Below are 12,345 nucleotides of genomic sequence, written 5' to 3'. Positions count from 1 at the left end.
ATTTTGGGTCACTTTGTCCTCAGAGTGCCTGGGGAGGTGTGAGGCGTCTTCATTATCATCTCCCTCTTCCTTTGGAGATTGTGGCATGAACGTATCTGAATACAAAGTTCTGTTAGACTCCATTTCTACTTGGATTTGTTTCTTTACTGGTATTGGTTCCAGTAATTCCAGTAATTATACGGCAGCTTGGAGCCTGGTGATTGTTCCCCAGATCACAAGGGATCTATCATTGGAGTAGCTTGTGTGCTATTGTTTAGTTAAATTCTAACTTTTACCAGCCTGCTTGTTTTGCAAAAATTTGGTATAAATTCCCCAGAAAAACTCAAAAAACAGTGCACTGATTCATCTCATCTCTGCATTCCGTGTGTCCCAAAGTTCTTCTCCGCATGGACGTCACAACTTGAGTCCAGGTCCCCACTAGAGGGACCCCCAACAAGACCCCCAACAAGGCTCCACCTTTTTGGCAAGACTACTGTCATGACTGCCGTTTTTTTCCATAAGAAAGAAATTCTAGTTTCTTTTTTGAAAAAAAGAATTTTTACTAATACATAGTAATTATACATATATTTGAGGCATATCGTGATGTTGTAATACATGTATACATTGTATGTTAAATATGGATATGCATATCTTTTTTCAAATATCTTTCATTACCTTATAGCTAAAACATTCAAAACACTTGTTTTTCTCTAGAAAAAGATATACAATGTTATCATTATAGTCATCTATTATGCAATTACACACCAGAACTCCTTGTTCCTAACTATAGCTTAGTACTCATTGAATAATCTCTCCATCCCTGCCTCCCTGGAATGGCTGGTTTCTTTTTGTAATGTTTATAGCTCCTGAGGTATATCTCCAGCCATTAACTCCTAATGGGTGGAAAAAACATTATATCCTAATTAACTCATCCTTTCTTTAATTACTAGAAAAATACAATTCATGAGAAGAATAAGTTTCTAATTAAAGGAACTTCTACCGTGCTTCAAAAAGTTAATGCAGATGGATTTAAAAAATAAACTTTTTGGTGCAAAAGCTTGAAACCCATGCATAATGAGGACTTCTCAAATAAGATTAAAAACTGTCTTGTGAAAAAATTACATGGACTTCAAAAACAATTGCACCAAAGTAATCTTTTAATTCCCATTTCCCACAAATGTTTTGTCTTTATTTAACTCGCAGTTCTAGAAGTTAAAGAACATGGTGCAGGTATCTGCTTGGCTCCAGGGAGTATTTTAGCTACATCAAAACATGGTGGGAGTATATGCAAGAGGGAGAGTGTATATTTTGAGACAGGAGCCAAAAAACCAGAGAGGTGTCATGCATTCTCTATAATAACTGGATCTCAGGAAATTCATCCACTCCTACCAGGTTGAGAATGGAGCCCTGTGAGCCAACCAGGAGACTTCATTTCTTTAAGATTTCACTACCTCAACACTGTCATCTTCTAAGCATCACCATAGGATTGGTTGGAAGCAATCTATTTGAAGGGCCTGGATTATATGAAGCCTTGTGTAAGATCACTGGGAGACATCATAGAGACTGCTTGCCACAACTGGGTTCCTACGGTAATTCTCTTGTGCTGGTGCAATGGTTCAACAGGCAAATCTTCCACCTGCAAATGCCATATCCCACATGAACACTGGTTCATTTGTGTCCCAGCTGCTCAACTTCCCATCTAGCTCCCTGCTTATAGCCCTGGTAGGGAACAGAGGATGGCCCAAGACCTTAGGACCCTGTACCTGTGTGGGAGACCCAGAAGCTCTTGGCTCCTGGCTTCAGATTGACTCCACTCCAGTCATTGTAGCCATTTAGGTAGTGAACCAGCAATGGAAGATCTTTGTCTCTCTGCAAATTTGCCTTTACAATAAAAGAAATATTAAAAAAGAAATTAACTCCATATGAACAAGAATTTCCATGTCTGTACTAAAGGACAGAATTATAGTAAAGACATTTATAAAATGAGGGAAAGATTCCATTTAAGCTTGGATCTTATTTTGAAATTCTTAAGCAAGAAGGCAAACTAGAGTATTAATTTTGCATCCAGTTGTTGATAATCATAGAATTCCTCATTAAGGCCCGCAATGGGAGTTCCTAAGATTAGATCCCTGAATATGAGAACTCAAGAAAAACTTGATTATCATGCTTGTCCTGTCTTGTAAAATCTGTAGTGGCTCAGCAGTGACTCAACTGTAAGAATCCCTAAGAACTAACCATAAGAGTGTTAGGATAACTTACTTTTTTTATTTTACATTTGAAAAGCAGAGGTTAGCTCCATCATCAGGTTCAGTTCTCACCGGCCATCAGTAGCTGAAGCCCTGAGTCAGAAATGCAATCCAGTTCTCCCACATACATAGCAGGAACCTAACTGAGTCATCACTGCTGCCTCCTAGGGCAATAAGGCTGAAAGGAAACTGGAACTGAGAATTAACGCAGATATCTTCACTGCTAGACTAAATCCTGCTTGTAATGGGCCCCTTTTAATGTATAAATGTGCCTAATAAAATCTCATCACTACTTGTCTTCATCTCAATCCCAAATTATCCTGCATTTTCCCCCTATTAAGGGGTAAAGTATTACTCTAAAGTACTTAAATGAGCACTTATTTGCATAGCTAAAATTTCCCATCAACTTGCAAGTTATACTAGCTATCCCAAATTAATTTCAGGTCATTTGGTTGCAAGAAAATTCCTGGAAGTTTATGTCTAGTAAAGGACACATTCCAGACAAGAAATAATTGCTATACAAGGCAGCAGTATATAGGCGCATCAAAGTGATGTGGATAGAAGTACCATAGTTGTCCAGTACAATATTGGGAGCAAGGGTCACATTTTTGGTAAACATCTACAGGGAACCTTGTCCATTTTTATGGCTGTAGCCCTACACAATCATAAAGGTGTTGCAATGTGACTTTTGTATGTAGACTTTTTGTTGTTGTACACAGAATCTTATAGGTACCAAACAATAACTTCAAAGTAGCAACCAACCCATTTTAGTGACAATAAATAACAGACCGATTCTAGAAAATAATATTTCCCTTGAGCACATTGTGCAGAATATATGAATCTATCCATGTACTGCACAATCTGTGCATGTCAAAAATTCAAGCATGAAATAACACAGATAAAAAAAAATTCAAGCCTGATCAGATGCCTTTTTGCCAGGAAGAGGACCATAAATGGCAGGATTTGAAAGTCAATCAGATTGTGGTTATGACCACAGGAGTTAAGTCTTCTCTTTACCCTCCAAATTAATACCTGACTTAAACACTAAGGAGCTGTGATTGATACGGTTTACTTTTTCCATTTCTCATTGGATTATTTATCACTAATGACCCTTAATACAGACCCATTCACTCATCTCCTTAGGGAGCTCAACAGTGCTATGTTGTCAACATGTTATGCCTTCTTCTCATGATGACTCTTGTAATCTCTTTTGCTTTGTTTTGCTCATTCTTCACTTTTTTTTTTTTTTTTACTTTTGCTGCTAACTCACACAGACCTAGTAGGACCTACCTTTTGTATATGACTATCCAAAGGCACTGCTTTGCCTCTGGATTTTTTTCTCCACAGTTCTCTACTCAAGATTCATGTCAGGCTCTTCTCACCCTTCTCAATATCTGACACAGTTTTATCTCCAATGTTGGGATCTTTAGTCTCTCATCACCCAAGTTTTATTTAAATCATTATTTCCTTATAGATTCTGTTTCTATTTTGAACTCTGGATTTAGTGCCATTCTATGCTTACTGACACTGCCTGCATTTTTTAAATGGCATTTTCTAGAGAAAAATGTTTTTAAGGAAGAAGGATTTCATTCCTTTACTGCACAAAGTAATTTAACATATAAATGATTTTCCACACTTAACACAAAATTAGACAGAGAAAGGTACCACTGGAGTTCAACATTTTCACGGGAATTTTTATAACAGTATTTGAAACGCTATATAAACATCTGATTTAAAAATACTACTTGATTACTTTGATTATATACACCAGATTTTCTTTGGAGGAATACGATCTAACGTGTAGTTAAAATTTTTCTGTGTCTTGTTAAGGCCCATTATGTTTTCTTCATTTTATGTGCCTTAATCTGGAACAGTAGTGTCATGTCCCAAGTAGAAATGGGCGACACATCTTCGAAAATCCAGTAGGTCAAGAGGGGCACCAGGATTACAGGCTCTGTGTAACTGCCATGCGTTGTTCACAGCCACATCAATCATGTAGCTCACCAAAATTGAGTACCACTTCTTGCTTCTTATTCTTACCCTATATTTGGAAATAATTTGATCCATTTGAGCTACACCTTTTCTGCATTCATCAAACAATTTCACAATGGATGGCTGACACACCTGAGAGATCTCTTTATCATCAGCAAAACAGCTTATCTCACCAACAGGCTCTATGCCGACAGCATTGGAGCACAGACTGATAACATCATCACCATGCCAACGGCACAAAATTATCTCCTCGTTTTCTTCCACTCGAAAATCAAAATGCCCCTTCTTCGTTTTTCTCATGCGTTCTGTTTTCATCAGTGGACATTTTTCAGTTCTGTTGTCATAAATTGCTCCCGTCGCCTTCACCCCTTTTTTCTTCAAAGCTGACATTAGTTTGACACTTGTGAAGAAGCTATCAAAACACAGGTGATAGGGATACTGTCCCTTCTCCAAAAGAACATCAGCAAAATTCATTACTAGGTTTCCACCTAGCCCAAGGTCACAGTCTTTATCTGCCTCCACAGTTGATTCTTCTTGATAGGGCTCAAACCAAACCAGATAGCCCTGAGTGGTTGTACCACACCAAATTCTATAGCCTATTCTAAGAGGCTTTCCATTCAGGAATTGATCACTATCAATGCATTCACACATTGATTTATCAAAGCTGTAGTATTCTTCTAGGGGAGCATACAAGAGGAAATTTTTATTCATTTGCTTTATGAGAGGCCTTAATTCTGAAAATTTATCTTTCTGATCTAGATGGCTGTTATCTGCAAAATGCAAGTATGAGAAAATCAATTCAAATCTATCCCTCTGAATGGCGTTTCTAACCAGGTTCTGATCAGCATCAGACACTTCCCAATACATTTCCCTTCTGGGCCTCCTAACAAACCCACTCCAAAGTAGCACACCAAAAACACACCTCATTTCCTGAACTGTGACTTCCAAGTTGACATTTTTTTGAGAAGCATAATTATTGGTCTCGTTGACAATCAAATTGAATGTTTCATCATCAAAAAACAATTCAAAAAGCTCTACCGGGTTCAACTTTTCACTCTTGAGATTTAACAGACCAGAATCGAATCCTGACCAGCTTGGAAAGTTGGGTTTAATATCTCTCTTAGTCCAGTTCTCTGGCATACCAGACACCTTGAACTTCTTTTCAGCAGGCTGGGTCTCGGGCTCATTGTCCTCCTCCACTTCTGAGTCATCAGAAAAGGCAAGTCCTTGCAGTAACTCACTCACTCGAGCTTTGTCCTTTTTCCTCCCTTTTCGGGTAATGTCTCCCGCAGCATACTGCAGGGACGCAATGTGCATCCGGGCCCACGAGTCACGTGGGAGGCGGGCTTTCAGTGTGTTCAAGTGAGACACTGTCCTTTCAGTGGGGGCGGCAATACTACAAGGCAGGTGAGGTGCACAATCTCTGGAAAGCAAAAAGAATACATGCTGCACGAGCCTTCAGTCTCCTCTCATCGATGACAAATCAAAAGCAGACATCTTTTAACCCAAAGCAGGGGAGGTAGAGGGCAAGGGGGTTAGTTACTTCTTACCCTTCAAAATTCTTTAGGGAGGATTTCAGGTACAATGAAATTGGCCTTTCCCACTTTTCACCCACTCCTCATTTCATAGCTAATTGTCAATCTGGTAGGAAAAAACTGGACCTCCTGGGTGCAGCTCCAGCCCCTGTCCTCGGGAGAACAGGAGGCAAACACTGCATGTTCCTTTTTGCTCTACGCAGTAAGAGATCTGCTTCATTCCTTTCTGCCAGCACAAGCCTGTTTAGCTCTATCTCTGAGGCATGTTACCCAGTCTTATTTCTGTCAATAATAAAGTTGAGGCTTCCAGAATCATCTGTTGCACCCCTGGGTCCCTGTCAATTGTGTCTGTATTTGGATAAGGAAGGAAGATGCTATTTATCAGGTCTCCTCACACTTTTCACGGAATTTGTAAACACGGAGGAATTAGCCTCTCCTACCTCTACGTTCATCTTGTAGCCATATTTCTCTGGGGAAAAACAAGAAAAGGAACTCAAATTCATTGAACTGATTTATATGAGGTGTTAAAGAAAGTAAGCTAATTTTTTTTTTAAATTCTACACATGTGCATTTCATTCACCAGTGTTTTATCAGTACATTAATCTAGTTTCAAGAGACATGGCAGGAGGGACAGTCGTAAGAAGCATTTATTTTAATATAACTTATACTACATACATTTATTCTCTAAAGCATTTAGCATTCTGGGTGTCTTCAATTTTCTACCATATTCAACTCATTCATCTTAAGAGTCCCTTGACAGTCTCAACTTTGGCAGCAGTCTTTAACTCCTGTCTGACACTGGGCCTTTCCATGGCTGAACTCTACACTCCAAGAGCTACAGTGCATTAAGACAATCTGGTGAGGGAAATGGGAAAAAGAGTGAGGTAAGGAAGTAGGGTGGGAGACTAAAAGAGATGTACAGATCTGGAGTGGGCTACATCTTTCACATCATGCCTAGGCTGCTGCACAAATCTGGAGTGTCCTGACTTCAGGCTTTCTGAAGATTTATTCCTAAAGGCTTTGAGACATGGTTTCAGCAACCTAATACTAAACGCACAAGACAGACATCACAGCACATTGCTATTCTTCAGTTATAATTCTATACTAGGTCCCCGAATATTATATTTTTTCTTTTGGTGACAGGGCCTGGCTCAGTCCTCACCAGAATACTGAAAATTTTACCTCTTTTAAGCTTTAACACGTTTCTATTTTAGCTGAAATTCATTTCCCTACTTCCTTAATTAATGAATAAATGACCATGAGGAAAATCTCCACTTAATTATCCCACCTGTTTGCTTTCTCCTCTTACGTCTCTAAGGAGAGAGCAGCCTCGCTGGCCTGGGATTTGCTCCCCAGGTTTCTGCTTTAGGAGTATCTCATTCCCACAACTCACATTTAAGAAGAATTACTACTATCATTAAGTTTTCCTTCTTTTTCTCTTTTTGAACTATTTCTTGCTCAGTTTTAACAGAGGTTGCAAGTACCCCACCTGGCTCCATAAGTCCTCTTCCAGTTCTGGTACTTCTTTTCTAACTCTCATGGCAGCCTCACCTATAGACATCCCTCACATGTAAATCATCACAGGTTTGGCTTATCTACAGCTCCAGAAAAACATAAGGATGCCCAAGGAAGAACGATCAAGTGGGACACACTGGGTCAGAACAAGGTTCTCAGAAGTAAGCACGTGCTAACAGAAGGTTTTGTTTAATTACCTATATTGGCATCTGTCTTCTATGGTCAGAGAAATGAAGGTGGAAGTTGCCCTGCATTATTCCAGAGAGACACACTTTTGACTAATTAGTTTCCCTAGTTTCATTCTAATTTATTCTTAGATATACAATTTGATCCACTCAGAACCAGAACACTCACCTATTGTGTATTGCTGAAGTCTTTCCACTTTGTTCCATTTCTTTGGAAGTGTCTTGATTCACATTAGTCAATCCATCTTTAGTTACAACTTCTTCATCTATAATAATACATCAGTTATTGATATGTTACCTGTTACCATGATTATAGGGGAAAAAAAAAAAAAAACCCTGGGGGCTGGTGTGGTGACAGAGCAAATACATCTTCCACCTGAAGTGTCAGCATCACACATGGGAGCCAATTCAAGTCTCAGCTGCCCCACTTCTAATCCAGTTCCGTGTTTATGATCTGGAAAAGCATTGGACGATGGCTCAAATCCTCTTGTGCCTCTTCCACCATGTGGAAGATCCAGAGGAAGCTCTTGGCTTACGGCTTCAGATTGACCCAGCTCTGGCCATTGTGGCCATTTGGGGAGTGAACCAATATCTGGAAGCTCTCTCTCTCTGTAAATCTGCCTTTCAAATAAAAATAAATATATTTTTAAAAAGAAAAACCTCTGCAGTAAACTGAAGCGAAAAATCAAGATATATCAAGGGTAGTTTCAGGAAGTCTACAAAATGTGGTAGAGTATAAGAGGATGGTAAGAAAAATCAACAGGGCGCACAAGTTTAGCTGGGGAGAGGGCCCTAGAGGGCAGAGCACATGTAAAGAAAATTCAACATAGCCAATACTGTTCTTGGGAAAGAAAACTTCTATGGTTAAAAAGAGGGACCAAGCCAGAGCACTAACAGGGTTCCCACACATAAAGGGATATCTGAAAATGACAAATCCTATGGAATCCTTGATAGGGAAATAAAAGGGAAGCAAAGAAGGAATCACAGAGGGACTTGGAAAAGGATGGTCAGGGAAGCCAGGCAATGGAGCACAGGTGATAATGTGATCGGGAAGAATGCAAAACAATAAGGACCAGCCTGTCCTTAGTTATCAGACTGAGGTCTGTCATCTCTAGGGTTGAGCTCTCACCGAGGTTCCTCTTTGCCAAACCCAGATGTGACCACCCCTCCGGGGCAAGAGCTGCAGCCATTTCTCCCCTGGTCTTCATCACCTAAAAGGCAAAGGACAGTCTCTCAGCTTTCACCGTACTGTTGACCACACTATCAACCAATAGTACCTTCAGGGCAGTCTATACGGATTCTGTGGGAACCTTTATGGTTACAACAACGAGTGCCTACGCCACTTCATGCCAGTCCCATTCAGAGAGAGAAGCCAGAAATGCTAGACCTCCTGCAATGGGCAGGTCAGCCCACATTACGGCAAACTGTCCTACATCCTGCAGGACGTTTGGGTATAATGCTAAACCAACCTATAAACTGGATGCACTTAAGGTAAAAGTGTCAAAATACTCTACAGAATAAAACTGTGGAAAATGAACTTAATCATGCTATAGTGAAGGAAACTTACATGGAATAAAGATATCACAAAAGCTGACTCATCTAAATTTTCTATTCATTTTTATGGCATATTTCTATTATGTATTTAACTGAAGAGCATTTCAATACAATATTGCAGTTACTATAAATCCAACTGAACTGATTACAAATATATACTTGAGGATTATGAAACTTGGAACTTAATATAAATGTAGGGATCTCATTGAGTTTCACTAATATAATTTTAAAATATTTCAAAAGTAATAACAGATGCAAGGTTAGAAAGTTAAACACTGAAATCAGTTTATTCTGAAGTTATCTGTGGCTGTCTGTCTTTACCTAACATTTTCCCCAAAGCCTGATAATTTGGTTTTTATTACTCTCTTGATTTTTGTTTCATTTTCCAACATTTCTTCTCTCCTCCATTGCCCAAAGGATACAGTGCCTAGATTTTACAGATTAAATAACTGTTTTGATAAAGGGATGGAGGTGGAGATAGACTATATCTTTTATATTATCACTCCCCCACCTCTGACAGAAAGTGGAGAATTAATTTTGATACCAAAAAGCCCAATTCTTAAATCTTTCCCCCTTATCAATCCATTTGCCTCAAAGTTTGTATTCATCTCCTTGGGCTCTCACAGCAAAGCAGCACAAATGTGATAGCATAAAACAACAGAATTATATCCTCACAGTTCTAGACACTCTAATTCCCAAATTACGCTCTCAGTGGCACCACACTGTCTGACGCCTTGAAGGGAGTTCTTTGCTTCACCCCTAGCTTCTGGGGTTGCTGGCAATCTCTGGCATTCCTTGGGATTGCCCGGTAGACAACCAAACCTCTGCTTTGGTCCTCACATGGAATTTCCCCTGTGAGTCTCTCTTTAGATGGCCTTCCTATAAGAACACAGCCACTGGACTTAGCATCCAGCATGACCTCAGCTCAACATGATTACATCTACAAACATCCTATTTCCACATCAGGCCACATTCACAGGTTTATACGATTAGGACTTGAAAATATTCTTTGGGGGACATAATTCAATCCATATCTTAGCCCTACTTCAGTTAAGGTTATTTCCTTCCTTTAGTCAGATTTTTTTTAAAGATGTATTTATTTTTATTCAAAATTAGATATACAGAGAGGAGGAGGAGAAACAGAGGAAGATCTCCCATCCATTGATTCACTCCCCCCAAGTGGCCACAATGGCCAGAACTTAGCATATCCAAAGTCAGGAGCAAGGTCTCCTACGCAGGTGCAGGGTCCCAAGGCTTTGGGCGGTGCTCAAATGCTTTCCCAGGCCACAGGCAGGGAGCTGGATGGGAAGCAAAGCCTCTGGGATTAGAACCAGCGCCCATTTGGGAACCTGGCACATTCAAAACGAGGACTTTAGCTGGTAGACCACCATGCCGGGCCCTGGGTCAGGTTTTTGATTATTTGTCTCAATAATACTTTCTATTCCACTGTTTGCCTATGATTTTCTGGGACCTCTGATCCTCTTACTCTTCCTTCATTCAGATTTACCACTATATGTTAGTGTAAATGTCTAACCATTTTGTTACTTGCTCAGGTACCATTTTGTCCAAAAATCTGCATTTTGAAATATATAATTTTGGGGTGAGTTAGTTAGCTATACACTGAACACCGAGGATATAGAGGAGCGAGAGAAAATGTCCTAGTTCTTAGGCTGGAGAAACCAGAAACCCTTAATGACAAAATCTCCCTCACTCAGAAGCAAGGGAAGCACCCTCTGAAACCAGAAGCCTCACTCCTCCCCTCTCCCATTCCCTGAGCTTTCCTCCAAACATGGTATGACATGAGGCAAAAGCACTTCATTAAGACAAGTTCCAGGATGAGACGCCCACGATCTGAATAACAGTCATGACAAAGCAGCAGCAGCAGAGGAGTCAGGCCACCGGCAAGGTTTTCAGGGCGAGGAGTATGAGCCAACAGATGAGCAAACAGCTTAGGAAGCAGGAGGGCCACTGCTGAAGCGTCCACCAGCCTGTGCATCCTGCTTACCTGGAACATGGTTGGGTGAAAGTTGGGCACTGCTGCCTTGTGTCTGGAACTTTCTTCCTGGAGAAAGGCTGGTCCCTGGGAAGCAAACTCTGTAGAGCAAGAAAACCAGATGATGTGTAGGAACACCCTTTGTTGCCCACTCCCCAAGACTTGTGCTTGCTCAATCTGCAAAATGAGCTGTGGATCTTTCAACCTAATAGACCACTGCAACTATTTGCATGTGTCAGGGATTCTAAAATTCTAAAACTTTAGATTCCCCCCGCACACACACACAAAACAGAGTAGATAAACATGCACAACCAGAGCCGTCAGCTCCCTCCCAGCTCTCCTAACAATGAGTGCACCCACCGGCCCACCCTGGAGCCGCTCTGGGTTTTTTCTTTTTTTTTTTTTTAACGTAGATAGAACAGAATTAAGTGGTAGGTAAAGCTTTGGTCAAAGAATAGGAGCCAAAAATAGCTGCCTCTGTTGGCACCATTTAAGCTCTCTGATGTTTGGCTTTCCTAACTATTAAACAAGTGTGTTGAATAAATTAGCATTCTGATATTTTTCAATCCCTACACTTTTAAGAGTCTGCTTAGATACAGGGTGAGACAGAAAACAATGAAGTTCGTCAAGGGGTTCAAAATTGTTGTTATGAGTTAAGTTCTGAAGACCTAACATATAAAATCATGATTATAGCAAATAACAATATATTGCATATTTAAAATTTGCTGAGAGGTCTCATGTAGTATTCTTTTTTTTTAAGATTTATTTATTTTTATTGGAAAGGCAGATAAACAGAGAGGAGGAGAGACAGAGAGGAAGATCTTCCTTCCAATGGTTCATTCCCCAAGTGAGCTACGACGGCTAGAGCTGAGCCAACCCAAAGCCAGGAGGCAGGAGCTCTTCTGGGTCTCCCACGTGGGTGCAGGGTCCCAAGGACTTGAGCTGTCCTCAACTGCTTTTCCAGGCCACAAGCAGGGACTGGCTGGATAGGAAGCAGAGCTGCAGGGACGTAGAACCGGAAACCATAAGGGTGCATCAAGTACACCAAGGCAAGGACTTTAACCACTATGCTATGGCACTGGGCCCTCATGTAGTATTCTTATAAACACTCATGAGATAACTGTGAGGTGACAGATAATGACAAAGCACTGTGGCCATCATTTCATGATGTATATAAAAACAAAACCAGAAACTCAGAGACATACTGGGTCAAGTATCCACTAAAAAGACATGCACTGGGGTGAGTGGCTTAGCATGGTAAGTTAAGCCTCAGGCCCGGGGCGATAGCGCAGTGGTTAAGGTCCTCGCCTTGAACGCCCGGGATCCCATATGGGCGCCGGTTCTAA

At 40.5% G+C, this 12,345-nt stretch overlaps 1 protein-coding gene across 1 annotated transcript; it reads right to left on the bottom strand.

The window, feature by feature from the left end:
* Nucleotides 1-3,878: 3,878 nt before the first annotated feature.
* LOC121159363 (piggyBac transposable element-derived protein 1-like) lies at nucleotides 3,879-11,082 on the bottom strand. Its single transcript, XM_040984384.1, has 4 exons — nucleotides 11,012-11,082; nucleotides 8,582-8,663; nucleotides 7,622-7,718; nucleotides 3,879-5,640 (listed from the first exon to the last, which is right to left on the bottom strand). The coding sequence occupies exons 1-4, from the start codon at nucleotides 11,018-11,020 to the stop codon at nucleotides 4,086-4,088; spliced, it is 1,743 nt and encodes a 580-aa protein (XP_040840318.1). The 5' UTR covers nucleotides 11,021-11,082; the 3' UTR covers nucleotides 3,879-4,085.
* Between the last annotated feature and the right edge of the window lie 1,263 nt (nucleotides 11,083-12,345).

Source organism: Ochotona curzoniae, unplaced genomic scaffold (assembly GCF_017591425.1).
Source record: "Ochotona curzoniae isolate NIBS_2020 unplaced genomic scaffold, NIBS_Ocur_1.0 contig_4125, whole genome shotgun sequence".
Classification (NCBI taxonomy): Eukaryota; Metazoa; Chordata; class Mammalia; order Lagomorpha; family Ochotonidae; genus Ochotona; species Ochotona curzoniae.
This window is presented reverse-complemented; position numbering and strand designations above follow the sequence as displayed.